This window comes from Aaosphaeria arxii (assembly GCF_010015735.1).
Source record: "Aaosphaeria arxii CBS 175.79 unplaced genomic scaffold BU24scaffold_2, whole genome shotgun sequence".
Taxonomy (NCBI): Eukaryota; Fungi; Ascomycota; class Dothideomycetes; order Pleosporales; genus Aaosphaeria; species Aaosphaeria arxii.
Window position 1 is genome coordinate 545,660 of NW_022983475.1, and position 20,472 is coordinate 566,131.

At 51.4% G+C, this 20,472-nt stretch overlaps 5 protein-coding genes across 5 annotated transcripts; 2 read left to right on the forward strand and 3 right to left on the reverse strand.

The window, feature by feature from the left end:
* Positions 1–387: 387 nt before the first annotated feature.
* BU24DRAFT_103638 (GINS complex, Psf1 component) lies at positions 388–1,680 on the reverse strand. Its single transcript, XM_033520720.1, has 3 exons — positions 1,207–1,680; positions 620–1,149; positions 388–565 (listed from the first exon to the last, which is right to left on the reverse strand). Exons 1-3 carry the CDS (start codon positions 1,231–1,233, stop codon positions 472–474), a joined length of 651 nt encoding a protein of 216 aa, XP_033387062.1. The 5' UTR covers positions 1,234–1,680; the 3' UTR covers positions 388–471.
* BU24DRAFT_103679 (uncharacterized protein) lies at positions 1,651–3,874 on the reverse strand. The gene is made up of 3 exons (XM_033520721.1): positions 3,520–3,874; positions 3,412–3,468; positions 1,651–3,360 (listed from the first exon to the last, which is right to left on the reverse strand). The coding sequence occupies exons 1-3, from the start codon at positions 3,769–3,771 to the stop codon at positions 2,128–2,130; spliced, it is 1,542 nt and encodes a 513-aa protein (XP_033387063.1). The 5' UTR covers positions 3,772–3,874; the 3' UTR covers positions 1,651–2,127.
* Positions 3,875–12,112: 8,238 nt separating this feature from the next.
* BU24DRAFT_458468 (ankyrin) lies at positions 12,113–13,834 on the forward strand (the record flags this gene model as incomplete). Its single annotated transcript, XM_033531640.1, has 1 exon — positions 12,113–13,834. One exon carries the CDS (start codon positions 12,113–12,115, stop codon positions 13,832–13,834), a length of 1,722 nt encoding a protein of 573 aa, XP_033387064.1.
* A 487-nt stretch (positions 13,835–14,321) lies between these two features.
* Positions 14,322–17,918, forward strand: BU24DRAFT_418268 (glycoside hydrolase family 35 protein). Its single transcript, XM_033526942.1, has 4 exons — positions 14,322–14,808; positions 14,867–14,943; positions 14,996–16,479; positions 16,530–17,918. Exons 1-4 carry the CDS (start codon positions 14,677–14,679, stop codon positions 17,909–17,911), a joined length of 3,075 nt encoding a protein of 1,024 aa, XP_033387065.1. The 5' UTR covers positions 14,322–14,676; the 3' UTR covers positions 17,912–17,918.
* A 1-nt stretch (position 17,919) lies between these two features.
* On the reverse strand, positions 17,920–20,097 carry BU24DRAFT_363969 (MFS general substrate transporter). Its single transcript, XM_033524226.1, has 5 exons — positions 19,496–20,097; positions 19,428–19,442; positions 18,960–19,364; positions 18,544–18,900; positions 17,920–18,479 (listed from the first exon to the last, which is right to left on the reverse strand). Exons 1-5 carry the CDS (start codon positions 19,814–19,816, stop codon positions 18,138–18,140), a joined length of 1,440 nt encoding a protein of 479 aa, XP_033387066.1. The 5' UTR covers positions 19,817–20,097; the 3' UTR covers positions 17,920–18,137.
* Between the last annotated feature and the right edge of the window lie 375 nt (positions 20,098–20,472).

Consider the following 20,472-nt stretch of genomic DNA (forward strand, 5'->3'; position numbering starts at 1 on the left):
GACACCATTAGTTACAACACAGCGTTGTGTCACCCATTGAGTACCTAGGTAGATAGTTCTGCACCTACGCTCGCTTGAAGCAAAGCCACAAGGTACAGGCCCATGTGGTTAGTGTGCGCAACCCAATTCGGTGCAGGCTACATGACACCTTCTGATCGTTGGCTGCGGCGACGTGCGATTTTGTCGTTCCCCGTGATCACGATGCCTGTAAGCTTCGAGCGATATTATCCCACGCAAAGCATACCGACCCACCGGACCCAGTCTGAGTGGACCGTTGGTCAACCGTCCTGCAGCATCACTTGAAATTAATTGTCAAGATGATTCTGTCGAACGTTCCGACAGAGTCGTCTCGAAGTTGAAATCGTACCATCCCATCGTGGGGGGCGCGGGGATGCTCTTGGCTGCTTCCGCGGATGCTGTTTTTGTTGTTGTGCTTGCAGGTCTGCTGCTTTGCAACGCTCAACGCTTCTTTTAACCCAATCGTTGAAGATACCCCTGCGCGATGAGTCTTTCAACATCACCTTGACGCACATAGAATTGACTGTTCTTCGTCAAGGTAATAGAACTTAAGTTTGAGTCAGTCGCGGTGATCATCATCGATTCTAGAGACATTACTCACCCGTATTCGGTCTGGATCTCCCCCGCGTCTTTGAGTACTCGTACGTCAATGAACAAGTCCTTGGGAGGTTCGAGACTGCCCGTCAAGTCGATATCCGTCCATTGACCCTTGTATGCAGCAAGCAGATCGCTGTATTGACGAACGTACTCCTCCTCCTCGGGGCTAAGACTGCTTGAGTTGCCGTCAGACCCTAATGTTGTTGCCCCTTCGCCACCTGGTTTACTGGTCTGCTGCTGCTGTTGTCTTTCAAGGACATCGACACCACCCCAGCACATCTCCTCAAGCTTGTCTGATCGAACCCGGTGATACGCCAGTAAGCATCGTTTGTTTCTCCGCATGCAAAGGTGGTTGACTAGGAGAGCACAGGCAGTTGCGGGCTCAGTGGAGGGGTTGAAGGACCCAGCGAATGGTTCTAGGATCGTCCCTACGTCTTTGTCTAGGTCACGAACCTCTCGAGTGACCGCTCTGACCATCTCAGTTCTGTAACGGGGTAGGTGGGCGAGGGACTGCGTCCGCTTTGCATCTTGGACCTTCACACGATGTTAGCCAGGCCACTTGAGATGTGCAGCAATAGCGGGGTAGTATACCAGCTTGTTGCCAATTTCTCCATACATTCTGATCGTCGAGCGGCCAGTGCGCCCTAGAATATTCTTAGAAGAAGGTTAAGTGAAAGAAAGACAGGCGCAGTGGAAGGCCGTGTTTTTCGAGGAGACAAAGGAATGATACCTCTGCTGGCTTGTCGGCTTTGGGGCGAACGCGGGATCATCAGTCGCGTCGGTACCTGCAGGCGTTGCGCTAACGCTGTTCGTGGCCTGTGCGTACTGTGCTCCGTCTAATTGTTCTTTCTTCTTCCAACGTCCCATCATTATCAACCTAACCTAGCGAGCAGCAACAACAACAACAACTACACGCCTCTTCACCAAGCCACCGCGGAGGGACTATCGCCGCCTATCCTTGCTCGCAAGGCTTCGATAGCAGTTTCACCATGCTCGAGACCACTTCACGAAGCAGACAACAGGAGCTTGTGACCATAGGTAGAGAAACGTGCAGAACGGAGGTTTACAATCAGCCAACTACTGAGTGATCAATGCTCCTCAGAGAGAATGGATATTCGATTTGAGTAAAACATCAATTAGTTGACGACTTTAACATTGCACACTTAAGACTTTCACTTATGAGAGAACAGTGTCATGATGGAAAAAAAACCCATATTACTGAAATCTAGGTAACTCAAAGGTAACCACAAAAAATGCTTGTCAAACTGTCATCCAATTGTGACAGGACGATGGGTATACCCTGATGAACTCCTTCCGTAATCCTTCCGTACTCCTTCCAAACTCCTTAAAAATACAACTTCGTTATTCTAGGACAAGCGAATGCCATAGCTTCAGTATGCTACAACGCAAGATCCTTGCTTGACGTTGAATCTGACCAGCAGGTTCGGGTTATGTACTTTCCTCCTCTCCCGGAGGAATCGCACTGATGTACAGAGCTCACTGATATGCCCATCATGAAGCTTCCATCCACTTTTCAAATTCACAACCCTGTTCTATGGCTGCCAGGTGAGAATCTGCTTGCCACTGCTCGGGGTGATAATCTGCTTGCGGCGCTCCTGCTCCTAGCAAACCGTGAACACCGTCCTGCTCCAGCTCCAAGATTTGGCCATGATGCGTCATCGCAGGCTCCAAAGCCTGGTGTCCTCCGTCATAGGCTAAGAGCATTGGGTCCACCTGTCCCTCATCGGTCAATGGTGTCCCAGTATGCGAATGCAGCGATTGCATCATATCGGCTGCATTGCCTCCTGGCAACCCAAGCAAAGCATGTCCCGAAGAGAATTGCATGGTGGTAGTAGGTGTATCAATCTTTCGCATGCGCAGGTCATCCATATGGCCCATGCTCATAGTTGGATGTATGTTGGGTGGGAAATATTGAGTGTAGATTTCGTTGTGCATGGGCATGCTCATGTGCCTACTGTCGGACGACACATCCCAAGACGGTCTGCTCATGCCGCTCCCATTCGACATGTAAGAGCGGTCGTAGTAATTTGCTCTCATGTTGTTTACAGGGTATCCTACGGTTCGGTCGAGCCTGCGAGCAGATCTCGGTCTTGACCGGCCGGGGGCCCAGTCGGCGTCGTCCAAATCACTGGGCTCGTCGTCGTCGGAAAACTCGGCCTTCCGTTTTTTGGCTGCCGAGATCGATTTACTTGGAGAAAACTTATAGTCCGGGTGGGCATTCTGATGGTTGAGTCTTTCAATCTTCGCGTACTCCGTGTACATATCGCGGACTTCGGGCGGTTCCAAGGGCCAGCTCTCTCCAGAGACGGAGGACACCACCTGGTGGTTATTCTGTAGGCACCACTGTTTAGTCCTCTCTGCATACGCGGAACGATACAACATGAAGGAGTTCATGGGTCTGGTGATGTACCCATTTTTCTTTTCCACCTCCTTTCGTCTCACTTCTATTGATCGCTTGACCCAAGCTCCCATATCTCGTACTGGTATCGAGGCCATGTTCTTTGTCAACACGCTTAAGGGTGCCGTCAATTTAGGCGTCTTCCGGTTGAAATCCTTGCCGGACTTCTTCCTAGACTTAGGAGTTGATCTTATCCTCGCGGGTGGCTGTCGTTTTGGCGAACGTGATGAACGCACAGATTCGCCGCTTCGCGTTTGTCGGTGTAGGTCGTCGTTCTCATTCGTGGAACGAGGTGTAGGGGGTGAGCCTGAAAATACGGGATGGGTCTATTCTAGTTAGCAAAGTCCAATATCGACATGACTATACTGGTCACTTACAGGAAGGCCGTTATAATGACCGTCGGAATAAAAGCTAGAGCTGTGGTGATAAGTATCCTGTCTACAATCAGTATGTTACAATCTCCTTCAGTTTCACAGTGTCCTTACATATTGTATATCTAGCCCAATTCCTGGAGCGCCTTGCGATACCAGGTGAGCGGGGTGGAACGGTACTGTGGCCATTCCGTCTTGTGCCACTGGAGCTGGGGAGTCGTACCCGGAGGCACACGATTGTGAGTCCTCAATCGAAAACTTTCGGTCTTCGTTAAACTGCGCAATTTGCTGCATGCCGGAGTGTAAGTCTGCGCTGACGCTTAGTGGGGTCGGGGGGTGTTGTTGAAGGACAGACTTTGTCGCCATGGCTGGGTACTAAATCCAAGGCTTGGTGAAAAGTGGAAGGAACCAAGGGGACTTTGCCAACGAAAGATATATACCAGTAGCTCGATCCACTCCGAAACACGTCTGTACGGCCTCAATGTACAGTCTTGACGTTGTTAAGGAAGCTGGTTGAAGTGTTGAAAGTGCTTTGTGAACGGCGTTGTGAAGGGTGGCGAGCCGATTTGCACAGCGCAACACCACAAGTAGGAGGTCGAATGATGGTCCAATTCTCTAACAAGAGCAGGAAATACAATAAGGAATGAGTTCAGAATAAGCGATGTTCAATCCAGTTAACAGACCTAGTTCTGTATGTCAGTGTTGTTGCTCAAACCGCGCATCGCTGCATACACCCCCAGTTTGCTTCCTGCAAAGGGACATGCACAGCAAAACACTAAGAGATGCGGTAACGGAATTTTGGTACATACTCTACTTGCACTTCACCGGATCAACCTTGGATTTCGGAAGCAATTGTACGGGACGTTTGGGGCAGATATGTGCCAATCTCAAACAGAACGTGGTGTGTCTAAGATTGGTGGAATGGCACGTTTCTTTGTCGGGCCAAAAATTGGCAACCGTGATAAGGCGAATCTAAGTGGCAGAACTCTTTGTCTATAAAGGTAAGTTCAGAGGTATTTGTAGCGACAGCTGAGCCTCGAGGTCTTCTACTCACAGTGAGTATAGCCAACCAGGGCTGGTGTCTGAAGACGGACAAAGAATACCGGATCCGTGGAGTATCTCTCGAACCTTGCCACAATTGGAAACTGCAGCTTTTTATGGGTATCGATACAGTCGGGGTCGTCGAGCGGATGTCTGCAAGTAATATGTCCCTAGTCTGAGGGGCTCTCCCGGCGCGCTCATAACGCCAGTTATCATATGTTGCGACAACTCGTGGTTGAAAACGGCGGCCATCTTACTCCACTTGGGGTAGCACTGGCAGTCGAACGCCATGATCGCATCGACATCAGGGCCATGCCCTATCGGGCCCTAATGCGGTGACAGTCATGGTGGGGATATGCACCAGTCCAGGCTGTCTGTCGATCCAGACTAGCATCTTGTCTGCACATTAGCGGTCATGTGGTCTGACTTCACTCTCATTACATGTTGCCGTGTCTTCTTCACGGGGGATGTGGTAGACCCCTCAGGGAGAGAGTATGCTGTTACACAAAGAGTCGAAGGGCCACATTCCTTGCACCAATGCCATTTGCAGGCGACCCTACCATGCCCAGTTACGTCTCCACAGCGGAGGGCTGTCTCAAGCAGTATCATTTCAAGTCTTGTTGCTCTGTCGCGCCGCGGCCGCCTGGGTTGATAGATTGGTAGGATCTCCAAGACCGCTATATCACGCCTTAGCGTGAGACTGGGGTGCACCTTACAGCGGTTACCTGCATTGCAGGACGGTCAGCACCCCATGGACACATCGAAAAGACCTCCTCTCCGCAGGAAAACTAATAATCTCATCCACTATCTCCCCCACTATTCTATCACTCTTGGAGGAGCGCTGCTGGGGCGGAGAAGACTTCACTGCTATGCTTTCTATTGACGCAGCACAATAAGAAAAAACTATCAATAGAGATTCTTTGGGTTGCAGGATCACTGCGGCCCCCCATAGTAGTCCTCTCAATGCATGTTTTCTTATTTGCGGCGAGGTCAAACAACCCGAAAGCGAGTTGGGAGGCAGTTCAACAAATCTGCACGTACGATGATGTGGAGTCATTTTCAGGCCATACGCCATTGCAGGCATCACGATTGGCAGGGCTGCCAACTCCTTCCCACGACTCCGAGCCAATTCCGACTCGTCGACGCAAATGAGGAGCCGTATAGTCAACCAGACTTGCTCCTCTGTTGTGCTCGGCAGATCCGGGTTAGTCAGTAAGATGCCGAGGACCGTCAGGTTTGGTACCAAAACTAGTGCACCAAATGGTATGAATAGGCTAGGAAGCACAATTCCTACAGCGGCTGCGACTGCGAGCTACGAGTATCTAATGTCACGGTATATTCCTGACGCATGCAGCAAAAATCGGTTGCATCCGGTCGATCCTGGTATCAATTGTCTGGGATTAGCCCCTGTCACAGGCGCGCAAGGAATGTACGCCATTTCCATAAGCAGTTGATAACCAAACGCAGCGGGCATATCAATCAAAAGTTGCGGAAAACTGACTGGGCCTGGCAAGCGATGCAGTGAAGCAAGCGGCAGAAAATGTGCTTCGCTTGCGTCTAACACACGCTTGAATCAGGGGCAGGTTTGCTTTTTCATTGCTTCTTGGTCGGCTCGGGATCGCCTGCATTGATTGAAGATACCGACCGCCAGGCAAATGGCGCGGGATATGCGCGGCTGCATCGTCTACACGGTATGGAAATATGTGATTGTTGAGGACCTTCCTACCGACCAAGATTTCATAATTAGGTATTCAAAGTATCTGGACGGGTTGACGTTGACCCAAAAAATGGATAGAATGTGATTGGCACGAATTACTATTTGTGGTTAATAGAACCGAATGACATCTTTTACCTGATACAATGTTGACTCGTATGCGATTGCGGGGCAACAGATGGGGAGGTCTCGGCAACTAAAATCTTTAGGGCGAGGTTTAATCATGTTCAATTGCTTGGGAGCATCTTTATCCCCCCCGTCTTTCTACCTGTCTCGACTCCGTACCTCGTATCTACTCTACTCGTACCTCTGCCTGTCTTCTAACTATCGTTCAATGGCACGCCTTCAAATCCTAAATCAAGTTCAAGGCATCTCTATCCGAATACGGTAATTTTGTTCATGAGTCGAACTGAATTCTCTGCCGCTCTATCCATACCCACACACATAAGCCATCGATTGCTAAGGCATGCTCAACATCCCAATACCATGTCACCTCCTACGAGGCCACTCCAAGAGGAAGCTGTCATGGCGTTTAGGGGACTTCATTGGGTGCGTATGGCCGTGCCTCAGTTCTGCATGTAATAGTCGACGCCTGTGGCGTTCCATTTCCCTAGCTTGTTTTCTCTAGACCGATTACATTCCGCGGGCGCTAATGGAATTGCAGTACTTACTATTCTTGGTTTAAGTAGATATCTGCTACGAGTAACTAACCGTCCAACTGTCCAACTGTCCAACTGTCCAACTGCCCATCCCATAGCCAAGTCCATTGCCTATGTAGGCGTAATGTGGATGGACAATGAAAAGCAATGGTTCTCGTGGCACCTGCAGCCTCGAACGCTTCATTGGTCAGAGGAATATCATCCGCGCGGCCGCCCATCGCGACGGCCATTGTGCACGCACACAATCTCTAATCTCTCCCTCGTGCTCGCGCTACAGATCAAGCTTCACGTTCAGGAGAATTCGATCGGACACGATCCATACCAACAACCTCGCTCGTCCTTTGCGGCACAGTATCGTCGAAGTGGCACAGTACCCCACTTTACTAGGATACGCGAGCCACGGTTGAGTAGTGTGTAATGGCACGGGAATGCCGTTTGGTTGTTTCGGGGAAGCAGTTGTACTCTACCGCTCGATTCTCGATTCGTCACCACCCACTATCTTTCCTACGAGTATGCCGCGTGTGCCCTCGTTCTGGTCGTACTGCTGTGCGGTGCCCTGAGCCGGAAAACTAAGGGCAGCTAAGGCACTCGCTGGCTAACTATCATGCTATTGCTTCCGTTCTCCTCGTCGCCGATGCGCCTCGTCTCGTTCCTCGCATAGCAGTATCTTAGTACGGTTCACGTTACCCAAGATTTCCGCTGGGCCATGGCATTGCAATCTGTACAGTGGTAGAACTCGCTTGTCAATGCTTACTCTGGCATCGATATGCCAAATAGCGCCTCCTCGGACCTCATATAAACATGACATTTGACGGTACACTTGATCATTTGAGTCGAAGATGCACAGAGGGGAAGAGAGGGGTGTTCAAACGGTCATTGCGGTCGGAGAAGCGATGTCGACCGTCCGACTTGCCAAGCTGGACGTGGGGATGAATCGGCATATATTTTCACGATGCAGGGTACAAGCCGCACGCACAGACACGTGTGAGTGTGCTTGCAATGGATGATCTTGACAGGAGGATCTCGTCCAAAAAAGGCCCAGTAAGGGAGCGAATCGGTTCCCTCGCCGTCGATTCAGTATTACCCATGTTTGGCTGTCGCTCTGAATTGAGGGTGTGAGTGGCCAGGGGTTTCTTCTTTCATCAATTCCTCTCTTAGTGCGGCCGCGGGCAGGGTCTACCCGGATATCTTCTCGAACAACCACCATCCACCAATAGGTCCCGTGGATAGAGCAATTCTTGTGGCTTCATAGACCTTGTTTTTTGCCAGTTAATCTGCGTGACTCTGTCTTGCTGCCAAGGATGAAGTATGGTGTTCCGCATTTCGCGTGCTTCCACCGCTCCGAGGATATGCCATCACATCTATTCACTATGCCATTGGATCTCTGGTTTTCGCCTCGTCCATGGCATCAACTGTGTCCCTCAAGTTCGGTCCGTACCCCAGCTCACGTTGCCAGCCGCTATGCACGTATATAGAAGTTGGTGGACGTCGCCAAGCTATATGCACTTCTGCATTACCCACGCCACGACTTCCACAGTCGCCGATATATTATTGTACCTAGAGGACCCGGGAACCTGGATAACACGAGAATTCACATGAAAAGGCTGCAGCGGTGATAGGATGCAACTCGAACTAGAACGAAATGCCTCCCTCCCTACCTGTCCTGCCTCCCTGCCTCCCTGCCTCTCCACGGAGCTTATCAATCGATCGCGGAGGTAAACGGCTTGAACATGCACGCTCTCAAGATTGCAGCACGATCGAGCGTCTCGCTCCCCCCAGCATCCTCTAGCTGCAAGATAGTTACATCGATTGCGAAGGTAAGCACCATTGGCAGTCTGGACGGTCGACCTTTCGTCATACCATATTTGCATCAACCCATGCTTGTCTCGATCTGTTTATTGCTGCTACTATAGTAAGGCTCGGTGTTCGACTCAGCCTTGCGCATAGCAACGCAGCACAACAACGAGGACACACAGTAGCGGGACAGCCACGGAGGGCGCTGGGCGGTTCCAGCATTAAACGGTCCTCAGCACGTGGATGTTCCTTTGTGAACGAACGAATCGAAATAAGGACAAAGGTCCTCGCCAAGAGATCACCACAAAGAAGAACGTCCCCCAAGGATCTGGAGATTGGTTTCGAAATAGAAACATCCCCATGACAAACAAGGTCTCTTCAGTTTCTGCACATCGCAGTTTGTCTGGGAGGAAGAGACATTCGAAAATAGCACGAGACAATCGGTCAAAGCTGCAGAGTCCCATGCCCCCGACAATTGCAATGTTCAAGCAGTGTTCACGCCCCCTTCCTATATGTAAACACAGTGTGTCTGACGTTTGAACATGCATTGTTCGAGTATCAACATGGGAAACATACACCCCGGCTCGAACATTGCGAACAAGTGTAGAGTAGACTCAACTTCACATTTTCAATGTCAGAAAGAAGTCTGTCAACCCGTGAGGATGATTCCAAGAGCGTCCTCGAGGCCAATGTGTCCATATCGTCTTATGAGACTGACACAGAAACATCGCCTTCACCACGAGATGGCCTTTTTTATAGGGCTTGGCCAGAACCATCGCCTCCCACTGTTTCAAGACCATGGCGTGTTAGCGATACAGATGCCAGCGTTAGCAGCGCTGGAGCTAGTCTCAGTATCAGCGACGTCGACGTTAAAACCATCATGCAAAATGCATACCTACGTTTTGCCAACAAATACAAAGACCATGACTCCGACATATTCAAGATCGAATCCAGCAAGGCCCCCGATCACGTTCAACAGACCACAATCAAAACGCCAGAGTCGCCAAAGGTTGCCCATGAAACACCCGATAAGCCTCAGAATGCGGCGGGAAGTGCGACCAAAACTGCAGCAACGATGACGAGGGCCCTCGAAGCCAAGATGAAGCCTAAGATTCCGTATAAGAAAAAAGCCCTCAGGACCAAAGAGGTCGCGAGCTCCCCGCTAGGACCGAACAGAGGTCGAAAGGCAACGCGGGAGGAAGAATCTCCTGGTATTGTGCATTCCCCCGCACACAAGCCTAAACCAGACACGAAGGGAAAATCCAAAATTACCGAACCATTCCAAGAGGTACCAGAAACAGAGAGTCTAGCAATGCAAGCTCAAGTGCCATCTCAAGACCTCGATTTGCAGGAAGATTACGAACTCATGAAGGAACTCGTAGCAGAACACGAGGTTCTCCACGAACAGCTGCTCGAAGAGATTGCGCATTTGACCGAGGGTGTAGAGACATTGCAGGAGTGGTATACCGAGCTGGGAGATGTGCTCCAAATGTTCGTGATGCATCAGAGGCTAGAGAAACGACTTGAGTCGTGGAGTAGCTCAAGCGGGTCGTCACGATCTAGCTCTTCTGCTTCTAGTCCCCACCAAAAACCTAGTTCTCCTTCTCCCAGTCACCGTCGAAGATCAAGCAGTGATAGACACAGATTCACGAAGTCGCGTCGATCAAGCTTATCCAAGGAGCCCGATGCAGGCCCTCACTTCGAGCACCCTCAGGTAGTGGAAGTGGACGAGCACCCTCCGCTAGTAGAAGTGGACGTCAAACGCTCAGAATCCATTCACAGGCCATCACGAAGTTATTCCTTGATGAGAAGGCAACTAAGCACGGATATGAAAGACCTCGTGCTCGGCGGACCCGTCCAGCAAAATAGTGAAGAGACACTCAATCCCGCCGGCGATATCACAAACTACCCGACATCCATGTTGGACCAGTACCTCGCCATCCGCTTGGCCCTTGAGGAAAAGGTTGCCCTTGTTCAAAAACAGAACGATGAAACGGGAAAAGAATTAGAGGAATTCAAAGAAACGCAACTCATATCGCAATCCAAACTTGCTGAGCTTGAGAACCTTCTGCGGTTAGCAGTGCTCAAAGAGTCTGACGAGGCGAACAACGAGGTAGCGGAACAGAAGGACAGCTGGGAGAAACTATACCATGACAAGGTGTCCACATTCGACGCTATTGAGGAGGCCTACATTGCTCAGAAGGACGCCCTCAAACGTGAGGTAGAAATATGGAAACAGAAACACGACGATCGACAAGAGCACTGCGAGATCCTCGCTCGTCAGTTTGAGTTCGCGGGATCGACCCAGAAGAAAGGGAGGGGGGCACTTCGTCGTAACAAAAGATCATTCGGCTTCCCTCGTCTCTACATTGAGGATGATAGCGATGTTCAACCTGTTTACGACGAGCAAGGCTTTTACGTTGAGCAAGGCTTTTACGACGAGCAAGACTTTTACGACGAGCAAGACTTTTACGACGAGCAGTCATCGATCGCAGTAATTCTACCCAGCAAGGATCCAGTCCCTATGTTGGACAACATACCGTTGGACAACGATAGCGCGCAAAAGCGCATCCTCCAGGGTTGTGTAGATACTATCGAAACTCGAGCAAGAGCATTAGACACCAACAGTACTGTCCAACTCACTCTAGAGTATTGTCCCGACGAATTCCACGATCAACTTGAAATCGCAGCCACCCCCGAACCACCCACTGGAGGATACTACTATACCTCCCCTCCAATCACCCCCCCTCCGACTCCCCCCCTCCATCGCATGAAACCGAGGCGCAAGTACGATTCACCAAAAGAGGTAGCAAGGAGAAAAGCTGCTTTATCGGAACTTTCCGAGAAACAAAAGGCAAGAAGGTTCTTAGACGCCGTGAAGGATCACCAGCTTGAACAAGCACGTAAGCAGCGAATGAGGCCTCACTATCCACCAGATCAACCTGGGTACGAGGAATTCAAGCGACAAAGTACCTATTACCGATGCGACTTTTCCCGTTGGCTGTCATATTATGCCACGGACGAAGAACGGGCTGATGCAGAGACTTTGGGTTGGCGGTGGAGGAAAGCTCCACAACAGATGAATAATTAGAATCGCCACCAAACTTGATACTCACGATGATGTCCATATACCCCGAACCTTAGATTATTTGAACTAGAATTTCACTCCCTAGCATAGCGTGAATCCATAGCCATAAAATAGCATGATGGTCAACATCGCATAGCCTCAGATGTCTTAGAAATACCATTGTTCTCTTGCCACTATCTCACAATTGCATGCACATCCCAAGCAAGGCGTTAGGCAGTCGTGAGATTCCACAAGGCAGATTGCCGATCCAACCCTGGGCGCCTAAATATGTATTACCACCATTCCCTAGCCAAACCCTCGCAACTTGCAACTCGCAATTCGATATATTCTCATACTTAAAACCCCGCATTATCCAATTCTCAAACTCACAAGGAGAAAAAAGAATTTCTCATGCTTTCTTCCCTCTTAGCCATGGCGTCTCAAAACAATCCCCCCGCCGGACAGGTCCCACTCATTGACCCCAACAACGTCGAAACAACAGGCCCCTACAAAGGTCTCCCTAAGCTCCCAGATGGCATGGTATGGCACCAGTTCCCCTACAACTCCCTCTTCCTGTCCGACCCCATCTGGTACGACTCGCTCGGCATCAATCTCCTAGACCGACGCGAGGTATGGGACATCACCGACGTTGAGGAACTGCACAAGGTCCTGAAAGAGATATACACCGAATGTCCTAACAAAGGGATGGATATTGTGTTTAAAGCGGCTGTGAAGGGGCGTGCGGATGTGATCAGGTGGGCGATGGGGGAGGGAATCAAGTTGCATCCTTCTGGTGGGAATGGCGGCGCTGGCGGCGAGGCAACTGGTGGTGAGGAAGACGATATGAGTTGTGTGCCGGTGCATGCGGCGGCGGCGAATGGGAACTTGGAGTGCGTTAAGGTGTTGATTGAGGAGGGTGGTATCATCGTGGATGCGACGTGTGAGTTGGGTGGAACGCCCGTGATGCGAGCTGCGCGTGAGAACCATAACGATATCTTGAAATGGCTCATCCAGAAAGGTGCGGATTTGACACTGGCACAATGGACAGATGGTCAGGGGGATTGGAGTGCGCTTGACTTTGCAGCGAGTGCGGGTAATCTTGAGGGCGTGAAGATGCTTTATGACGCATTGGCAGAGAAAGCACTGGCGGATGGGAAGGACACTACAAGTATCATCACTACGCTGACAGTACAAGCTGCTGCAAACTCGAAGGACTTCAAAACACTCGAGTATATTTTGAGCAAGGGCGGCTTTCCGACTCAATCTAGCGAAGAGGGGAATGGGTTTCTGGGTGCACAAATCACGGCTGCCCAAAAAGAAACTATTCGATCTGCCCTACACAGAGCTACGATCGCTGGATCGGATGTTCTTGAACTACTCTTTTCCTATTTGACGCCGAAGAAGGACGGCCAATTCGATTATTTCGACTCTGATCCAGAGTTGAAAGACAAATTGTGCAATGCGGCGGGCAACGCACTTGTCAGAGGCGACATTGACACATTCAACTTGGTGTGGAAGACAGGACTAGACGATCCCAAATCAGATATCATCGCCGGCGAAGCTCCCGGCTCAAGATCGAAGCAAGATGTTCTCGCCAACCTCTTCACCGACGTCTTGCGAGAGGCACCTCTACCCGCCATCAGGCACCTAGTGCAGCAGTATGGCGTTGATCCCCATACCGCGGTGGACCAGCATTACTCGTCGGCACTCTACAAAGCTACCTCTTCCAACAACATCGAAGTTGTCCGGTACTTACTGGAAGAGCATGCTTTTGATATCGATCTAGCTAGTGGGAAGTTCGCCAACGGTCCTACTGCCCTGGCTATTGCGGTGTTAGAAGGCCACAAAGACGTGGTGAAACTACTTCTCAAGTATGGCGGGCCGGTCGAGGTCATCGAGCAGGAGGTTGAGTTCAAAGAGGCGAGGAAATTGATCATCAGCGCGGCGATGGTCTACCGACAGGACGTGAAAGTGATCATCGCTGGTGCAGAGCGTGAAGCTCGAGAGCAGAATAGCAATCAAGGAAGAGTAATGATAGTAGTTACTGACGAGGAGGACACTACTTGGTTACATTCGATACGAAAGCGGAAGACCGATGAAGAGTTAAAAGCCGCCGATATACATAAGAGGGAATTGAGGAAACCAGATGCTTGATAGTACCCATCGCAATATAAGTTTATCGAGTCTATTGTAGCATTGTATGTTCCATTCATTCTGAGTTAACTTTTACTACCCATCGTTGTCTTGGATATCTCAGCTCGAGCGAGACATTCCACAGACTTGTGTCTCCCGAGAAAGGCAACTCGATCGTCATCTCTTGAGTTCTCTACATGCTATTGTAGCACAATGATTTAGTACTCTGTATGGTCACTAAAATTAGTTGAGTCTATCGATTGTCTTTAGCGGATTATCCCCATCTTATCAAAGCGACTTCCATCAACCAGAACATCATATGATGCTCATCCATATATATAGCGCAACTCTAATTTCTGAGAAAGTAATAACACCGACGCCCGCTATGAGTAGTGCGCATCGGCCTTGTGATAGGACGCACAATGTAACGCCATCTCCCCTTGCTTTAATATAAGCCGCTCGCCAAAGCCGGGAACTGAATGCTTAATGAGTCTTGTATCCCCTGTCACCACCCCCCGCTGATCGCCCGCCTCAGTCTGGGCAACGGCTCAGGCCATCCTGCAGGCCACATGCACAAGCCATGACCCTCAATTCTCCCCGCCGCACGACGAGTGGTGGAATCTTGTACTACCTAGACTTGCCTTCTTAGCCCCGGATGCAATCATGTCGACTTCGCGGGAGAAACTTGAAATAGATTATAATGGGAAATTGCATAGTCGCGGGGTACCTAGTACACGTCATGGTGCCATTGGTAGCTACGGGCGTGTTAAGCCTCGGACGTCCTGGTAAGGGTATTTACAGAGATGTTGTCCCTGTTTTCAGGTACTTAATCAATTTGCTGATTCTGTCCTAATTGTTCCAGGATGAGACGAATTTCCAAGCTCGCGGGTGCCATTGCGCTCTCCTGCTTCGCAGTTCAAACCTGCGCCAAAGCAGTGGGCTACTCGCCGAAGGAGTGGATTAGAACATCCAAAAGAGGTCCGCTACAAGATATTGTGGGTTGTATTAAAGAAACGCGGATCATATGTTCAGTCGATTAATCTGTCTATGCAGGTCACTTGGGATGAGGACTCACTATTTGTCAATGGCGAGCGTTTACTTTTATATAGCGGCGAGGTGCATCCCTACAGGTATAATCGTCCAGGAATGAATCAAGACATTGTCCGCTAATAAGCCACTCAGACTCCCTGTCCCTGATTTGCATCGCGATATTTTCCAAAAGATCAAAGCTCTTGGTTACAATGGCGTGTCTTTCTACGTGGATTGGGCGCTACTAGAAGGCAAGCCTGGGACCTATCGCGCAGATGGTGTCTTCGACTTGAAGCCTTTCTTCGATGCTGCTTCAGAGGTTGGCATATACCTCATTGCCCGTCCAGGCCCTTACATCAACGCCGAGGTTAGTGGAGGAGGATTCCCAGGTTGGCTGCAGCGCGTAAATGGTACATTGCGAACCAAATCTCCCGAGTTCCTTAAAGCGACAGACTTGTATATGGCCAGCATTGGAAAGACGATTGCAGATGCTCAAATCACAAACGGTGGGCCAATTATCCTAGTCCAGCCGGAAAATGAATACACACAGGCCACATCCGACCAGGTCTTCCCTGATCCAGACTACATGGAGTACATCTACAAACAGCTTCGCGATGCCGGAGTCGTTGTCCCTCTCATCAGCAATGATGCTTCACCCAAAGGACACAACGCCCCGGGACAACCTGCGCCCGTAGACATCTACGGCCACGACGGCTACCCCCTTGGATTCGACTGCGCGAATCCAGCCGTTTGGCCAGATAAAGCTCTACCAGCAAATTGGAGACAGCTGCACGAGCAACAGAGCCCAAGCACCCCTTACTCGATTCTGGAGTTCCAGGGAGGATCCTTCGATCCTTGGGGCGGTCCAGGGTTTGACAAGTGCGAAGTACTAGTCAGTTCAGAGTTCCAGCGAGTATTCTACAAGAACCTCTACAGTTTCGGCGTCACGATATTGAATCTTTACATGACATTTGGCGGAACGAATTGGGGCAATCTCGGACACCCTGGCGGATACACATCGTACGACTACGCAGCCGTGATCCGCGAAGATCGTCGAGTCGACAGGGAGAAATACTCCGAGCAGAAGCTGCAAGCAAACTTCTTGAAAGTGTCGCCCCAGTATCTCACCCTTACCCCTGGAAACTCATCGAATAATCTCTGGACGACGAGCACTGATCTCACCGTCACTGTTGCGGCAAACGAGAGCACGAGATTCTACTATGTGCGGCACGCCAAGTACAATACCCTCGACTCGACAAAATACAAACTCACCATCCCGACTACGGCGTTTGGAAACATTACTGTTCCTCAGATTGCCAATACGAGTCTCACCCTCAGTGGCCGTGACTCGAAGATTCATGTCAGCAATTATGACATCGGGCAAGCAACGCTTGTATACAGCACTGCAGAGATTTTCACCTGGCATAAGTATGAGGATAAGACCGTTTTGGTCTTGTACGGTGGGCCAGGAGAGACACATGAGTTCGTTCTGGCAGTCACTGGACTCGAAGTCCTCGAAGGCGAGGTTCAATCCATCGCAACCAGGGGATACACGCTGGTCAACTTCGAAGCCAACGAGAAGAGGAAAGTGGTCAAGGTCGGAGTGGGAAGTAATTTCATTTATGTCTACATGCTGGGTAAGTTGATCAAAAAGATGATCCTCGAAAGCTCTACTGACATGTAACAGATCGCAACTCCGCCTACAACCACTGGTCCATCGACACTGCACCTCACGACTCCTCCCACGCCGTCATCCTCAAAGCCGGCTACCTCATGCGTACCGCAAAGATCGATGGGAACACCCTCTCCCTGACTGGCGACGTGAACGCAACGACCCCCATCGAGATCCTCGGCGGTGCGCCCTCCTCCCTCTCAACCCTAACCTTCAACAAGCGCCCCCTCCCCTTCCAAACCTCCAACCAAACCGGCGCCATAACAGCCACAATCCCCTACAACCCACCCGAACTCTCCATCCCCAACCTCTCCACCCTCCAATGGCACTACCTCGACTCCCTCCCGGAGCTTCTCCCAACCTACAACTCCACCCGCTGGACCTCCGCCTCCCACCCCAAAACCCCCAACACGCACCGCCCCCTCACGACCCCAACATCCCTCTACGCCTCCGACTACGGCTACCACACCGGTGCGCTCCTCTACAGCGGCACCTTCACCTCCACCGGCAACGAAACCACCCTCTCCCTCTCCACATCCGGCGGCTCCGCCTTCGCCCACTCCGCCTGGCTAGACGACCACTTCCTCGGCTCGTTCCGCGGCTACGACGCCGCGACGACCGCGAACTCCACCTTCACGCTCCCGGCCCTCGCGAAGGGGTCACAACACGTCATCACAGTCCTAATCGACACAATGGGCCTCGACGAGAACTGGACTATCGGCACAGAGCAGATGAAGAACCCGCGCGGCATCCTCGACTACCGTCTCTCAGGCCGGGATCAACGCGACGTGGCGTGGAAACTGACGGGCAACCTCGGGGGCGAAGACTACGCGGACGTGTCGAGGGGTCCGCTGAACGAGGGGGGGTTGTTTGCTGAGAGGTGTGGTTTGCATCTCCCTGGTGCGCTTAGCACAACCACCAGCAGCAGGAGAAGTAGGGAGGGTGGTTCATCATCGCCGTGTAACGTCGAATGGAAAGCGTCGAAGGGTCCTGTGTTGGATGGGCTGACGGGACCGGGGGTTGGGTTCTTCGCGGCGGAGTTCGAACTGCGTGTGCCGGAGGGGTGGGACGTGCCGATGTCGTTTACGTTTGATAATTCCACGCTTGGTGGGGGAGGAGGAGGCGGGGAGGCGTATAGGGTGCAGCTTTATGTTAATGGGTGGCAGTATGGGAAGTATGTTAGTAATGTGGGGCCGCAGACGAAGTTCCCTGTTCCGAGGGGGATACTAGATTATGATGGGACGAATTATCTGGCGGTGACTCTGTGGGGGCTTGACGATAAGCCGGTGAAGGTTAGGGGGTTAGAGTTGACGGTCGATGGGGTGGTGTGGAGTGCGGTTGGGGAGGTGGGAGTGGTGGATGGGGAGAGGTTTAAGGTTAGGGAGGGAGCTTATTAGGTGTAGATCGAGTTGATGGATTGTATTGGAATGGATGGCTTTTTGACGGTATTGTGCATGGTGATCAAGTGTCCTATGTACCATATCCATCCTTCGTAGATTACCATAACCATATCTCAACCATTATATACTTTCGAGGTCTACACCCCTATTCGTCGTCCCGTACATTCGCTAGTCGAAGTAAACCATAAACGATACTTTTGAACCCCTCATATCACTCTCCTTCTCACTCACTCTTCTTATGAATCCTCGGCAAACAAAGCCACAACACCAAAATGACGCCCAAAAGCGCGAGGATGATCGGCTGCAGCACCTGAACACCATGCCCCTGCGCAATGGCGCCGACAGCGAACGGGAAGATCGCCGCGCCGGAGCCGCCAAACGCAGCTGCGAAGCCGATGGCGCTGACGTGCAGATGGCGGGGAAGGAGCTTCGTGGCAGCGACAACGGCAGCGGGGAAGAGAGGGCCCAGGAAGAAGCCTTGGAAGGAGACGGCGACGGCGGAGACGTAGAATTGGGGGACGAGCCAGAAGATTAGTTCGAGGGCCATTGTGAGGGGGAGGTAGATCTTTCGGGATGTTAGTGCTTTTGTCCTGGATAACGATCGGGGTGTAGGGGGTATGTGTACATACCGCAATAGCGAGCTTCTCACCCAACCTCGGCGTGACGAACCCCAAGACGATTCTCCCGACGGTGATGCCCATCCAGAAGCCCGTCGCAGTCATACCACTGGCAAAGTCCCCGCCCTTCCTGACCTCCAGCATGAACTTCACGATCCAGCCTCCCAGGGCGACCTCGATACCGACGTAGCCGAGCAGGAACAGAGCGCAGAGCCAGGTGACGCGGGCGTTTGGTAGGCGGATGAGGGCCTCCTTCATGCGGTTGTCTTTGGTGTTGGTGGTGCGAGGGTTCTGGGCGCGGAAGACGGCACCGGTTGCTTTCCAAAATGCTGTGGTCGAAGTGACGCACTCGATCACGGCCATGGCGATCTGTTTATGTTGTTAGTATCGACACGACACTTGAAACACCGATTGATGACAAGACATACCATCACGTAGTAGAAATAATACCAAGGCAATCTGTCGCCCTTGGTGATCATAGTCGTAGCGATGAGCGGCGCAAGCACGGCCCCGAGTCCGTAGAACGCATGCAGGAATCCGAGGATCTCATTCGGGTTCGCCATGTTACCCATCCACGCATTCCACGCAGCGTCAGCCAGGCCATTGCCGAATCCTGCGACCATGAAGATGACAACCAGCACCGGATAGGGCGGGTGCACGGCAATGACAACGTAGGCGACCAAGTGGCAGCCCGGCGCGATCATGGCGACACCTCTCTGGCCGAACTTGAGATGGATGGTGTTGTTGAGGAGCGCCGACGCTGTGTATCCGACCAGGGGGGATAGGAAAACCAGAGATATGACCACGAATGTAAGATTGTAGTACTCTTGAAGCTGGATACCATGTTAGTCTGCTATTCAATGCCATGGTATATTAGCAATTGAAGTCTGCCTTACATAAGGGATAAGTGCCTATAACAACGTCAGTCAATGGCAAGATAACTAACGATATCAAGAATACATACACCATACGCAGCATCATTACTCCCCATCACGACGAAACTCCAGAAAGCAGCGAACGTCCGCCAGAGGTTCGTCCTGGGCGCATGCCAGCGCTCCAACTTCTCGGCCGGCGTCGTCGTCGGGCTCGGTAAATTCTCCACAGGGTCCTCGTTTGTAGTATACGTACGATCCTTGGTGTCTTGTTGCGTATGAATATTCAGACTGGAGCGAGGCTGGTCGAGCTTTGCGGGCTGCGGTTGCGATAGGTAGCCTGAGATATCCTGGAGCTCGAGGGGCTCCTCCATGACGCAGGTGGAGGAGCCGCCATTCTGGGCGATTGCCATGGTGGATGGTGTTGAATAAGAACAGGTGTATAGCAAAAGCTCGGAAGCCTTTCGAGTTGTCTGATGGCCAGATAGCAGAGGAAGGGAAAAGTCAGACGACGACCTCAATTAATCCTTCTCTTACGCTACCGAACGGAATCCAATCCGATATAACTACCAACCGTCTGATCGTCTCACTTGTCTGTATGCACAACTATCGCGACCTTACTTCGAGAACACCAATCCCAGTGTCACAAGAAGAACGTTAAACAAAGATTCGCAACGATCCAAGGGCGCGAAAAGGGCGTTAAGAAGAGCAAGTGACGTTCAATAAAAAGATATCTCACCAACTCCCCTCCCGCCAATTACGCACTTTCCCGTATGAGGCATCGAATGCCACCGGCTCGGTAGCCGGCAACACTTCGGAAGGTGGAGACTCGGACCGAGCTTCCTCATCGCTCGAAGCGGTATCGATCGACGGACTTATCGAAGACGTGATTGGTGCAAAGCCGGAGGGAGCACCATGACCGACACTCCCCGCGTGTAGCGACGCCTGCTCGTCTAACATCGATTAACTACTCCGCATTCTGGAAATCCTGCGACGGAGAGTCACGAGGTGCAGCGTATCTCGTAAGCTGTGCAGTTCGTTCTGTTGCGATCATCCAAACCCGGAGTGA

Coding starts and splice junctions, on each gene's coding strand:
- BU24DRAFT_103638 (XM_033520720.1), bottom strand. CDS start 1,233: ATGTATGGAGAAATTGGCAACAAGCTG. Junction 1,150..1,206: donor GAGAAATTGGCAACAAGCTG/GTATACTACCCC, acceptor CATCGTGTGAAG/GTCCAAGATGCAAAGCGGAC. Junction 566..619: donor GAGATCCAGACCGAATACGG/GTGAGTAATGTC, acceptor CTCAAACTTAAG/TTCTATTACCTTGACGAAGA.
- BU24DRAFT_103679 (XM_033520721.1), bottom strand. CDS start 3,771: ATGGCGACAAAGTCTGTCCTTCAACAACACCCCCCGACCCCACTAAGC. Junction 3,469..3,519: donor TTGGGCTAGATATACAATAT/GTAAGGACACTG, acceptor GATTGTAGACAG/GATACTTATCACCACAGCTC. Junction 3,361..3,411: donor GTCATTATAACGGCCTTCCT/GTAAGTGACCAG, acceptor TAACTAGAATAG/ACCCATCCCGTATTTTCAGG.
- BU24DRAFT_418268 (XM_033526942.1), top strand. CDS start 14,677: ATGAGACGAATTTCCAAGCTCGCGGGTGCCATTGCGCTCTCCTGCTTC. Junction 14,809..14,866: donor GAGGTCCGCTACAAGATATT/GTGGGTTGTATT, acceptor CTGTCTATGCAG/GTCACTTGGGATGAGGACTC. Junction 16,480..16,529: donor CATTTATGTCTACATGCTGG/GTAAGTTGATCA, acceptor GACATGTAACAG/ATCGCAACTCCGCCTACAAC.
- BU24DRAFT_363969 (XM_033524226.1), bottom strand. CDS start 19,816: ATGGCAATCGCCCAGAATGGCGGCTCCTCCACCTGCGTCATGGAGGAG. Junction 18,901..18,959: donor ATTATTTCTACTACGTGATG/GTATGTCTTGTC, acceptor CAACATAAACAG/ATCGCCATGGCCGTGATCGA. Junction 18,480..18,543: donor GTGAGAAGCTCGCTATTGCG/GTATGTACACAT, acceptor ACATCCCGAAAG/ATCTACCTCCCCCTCACAAT.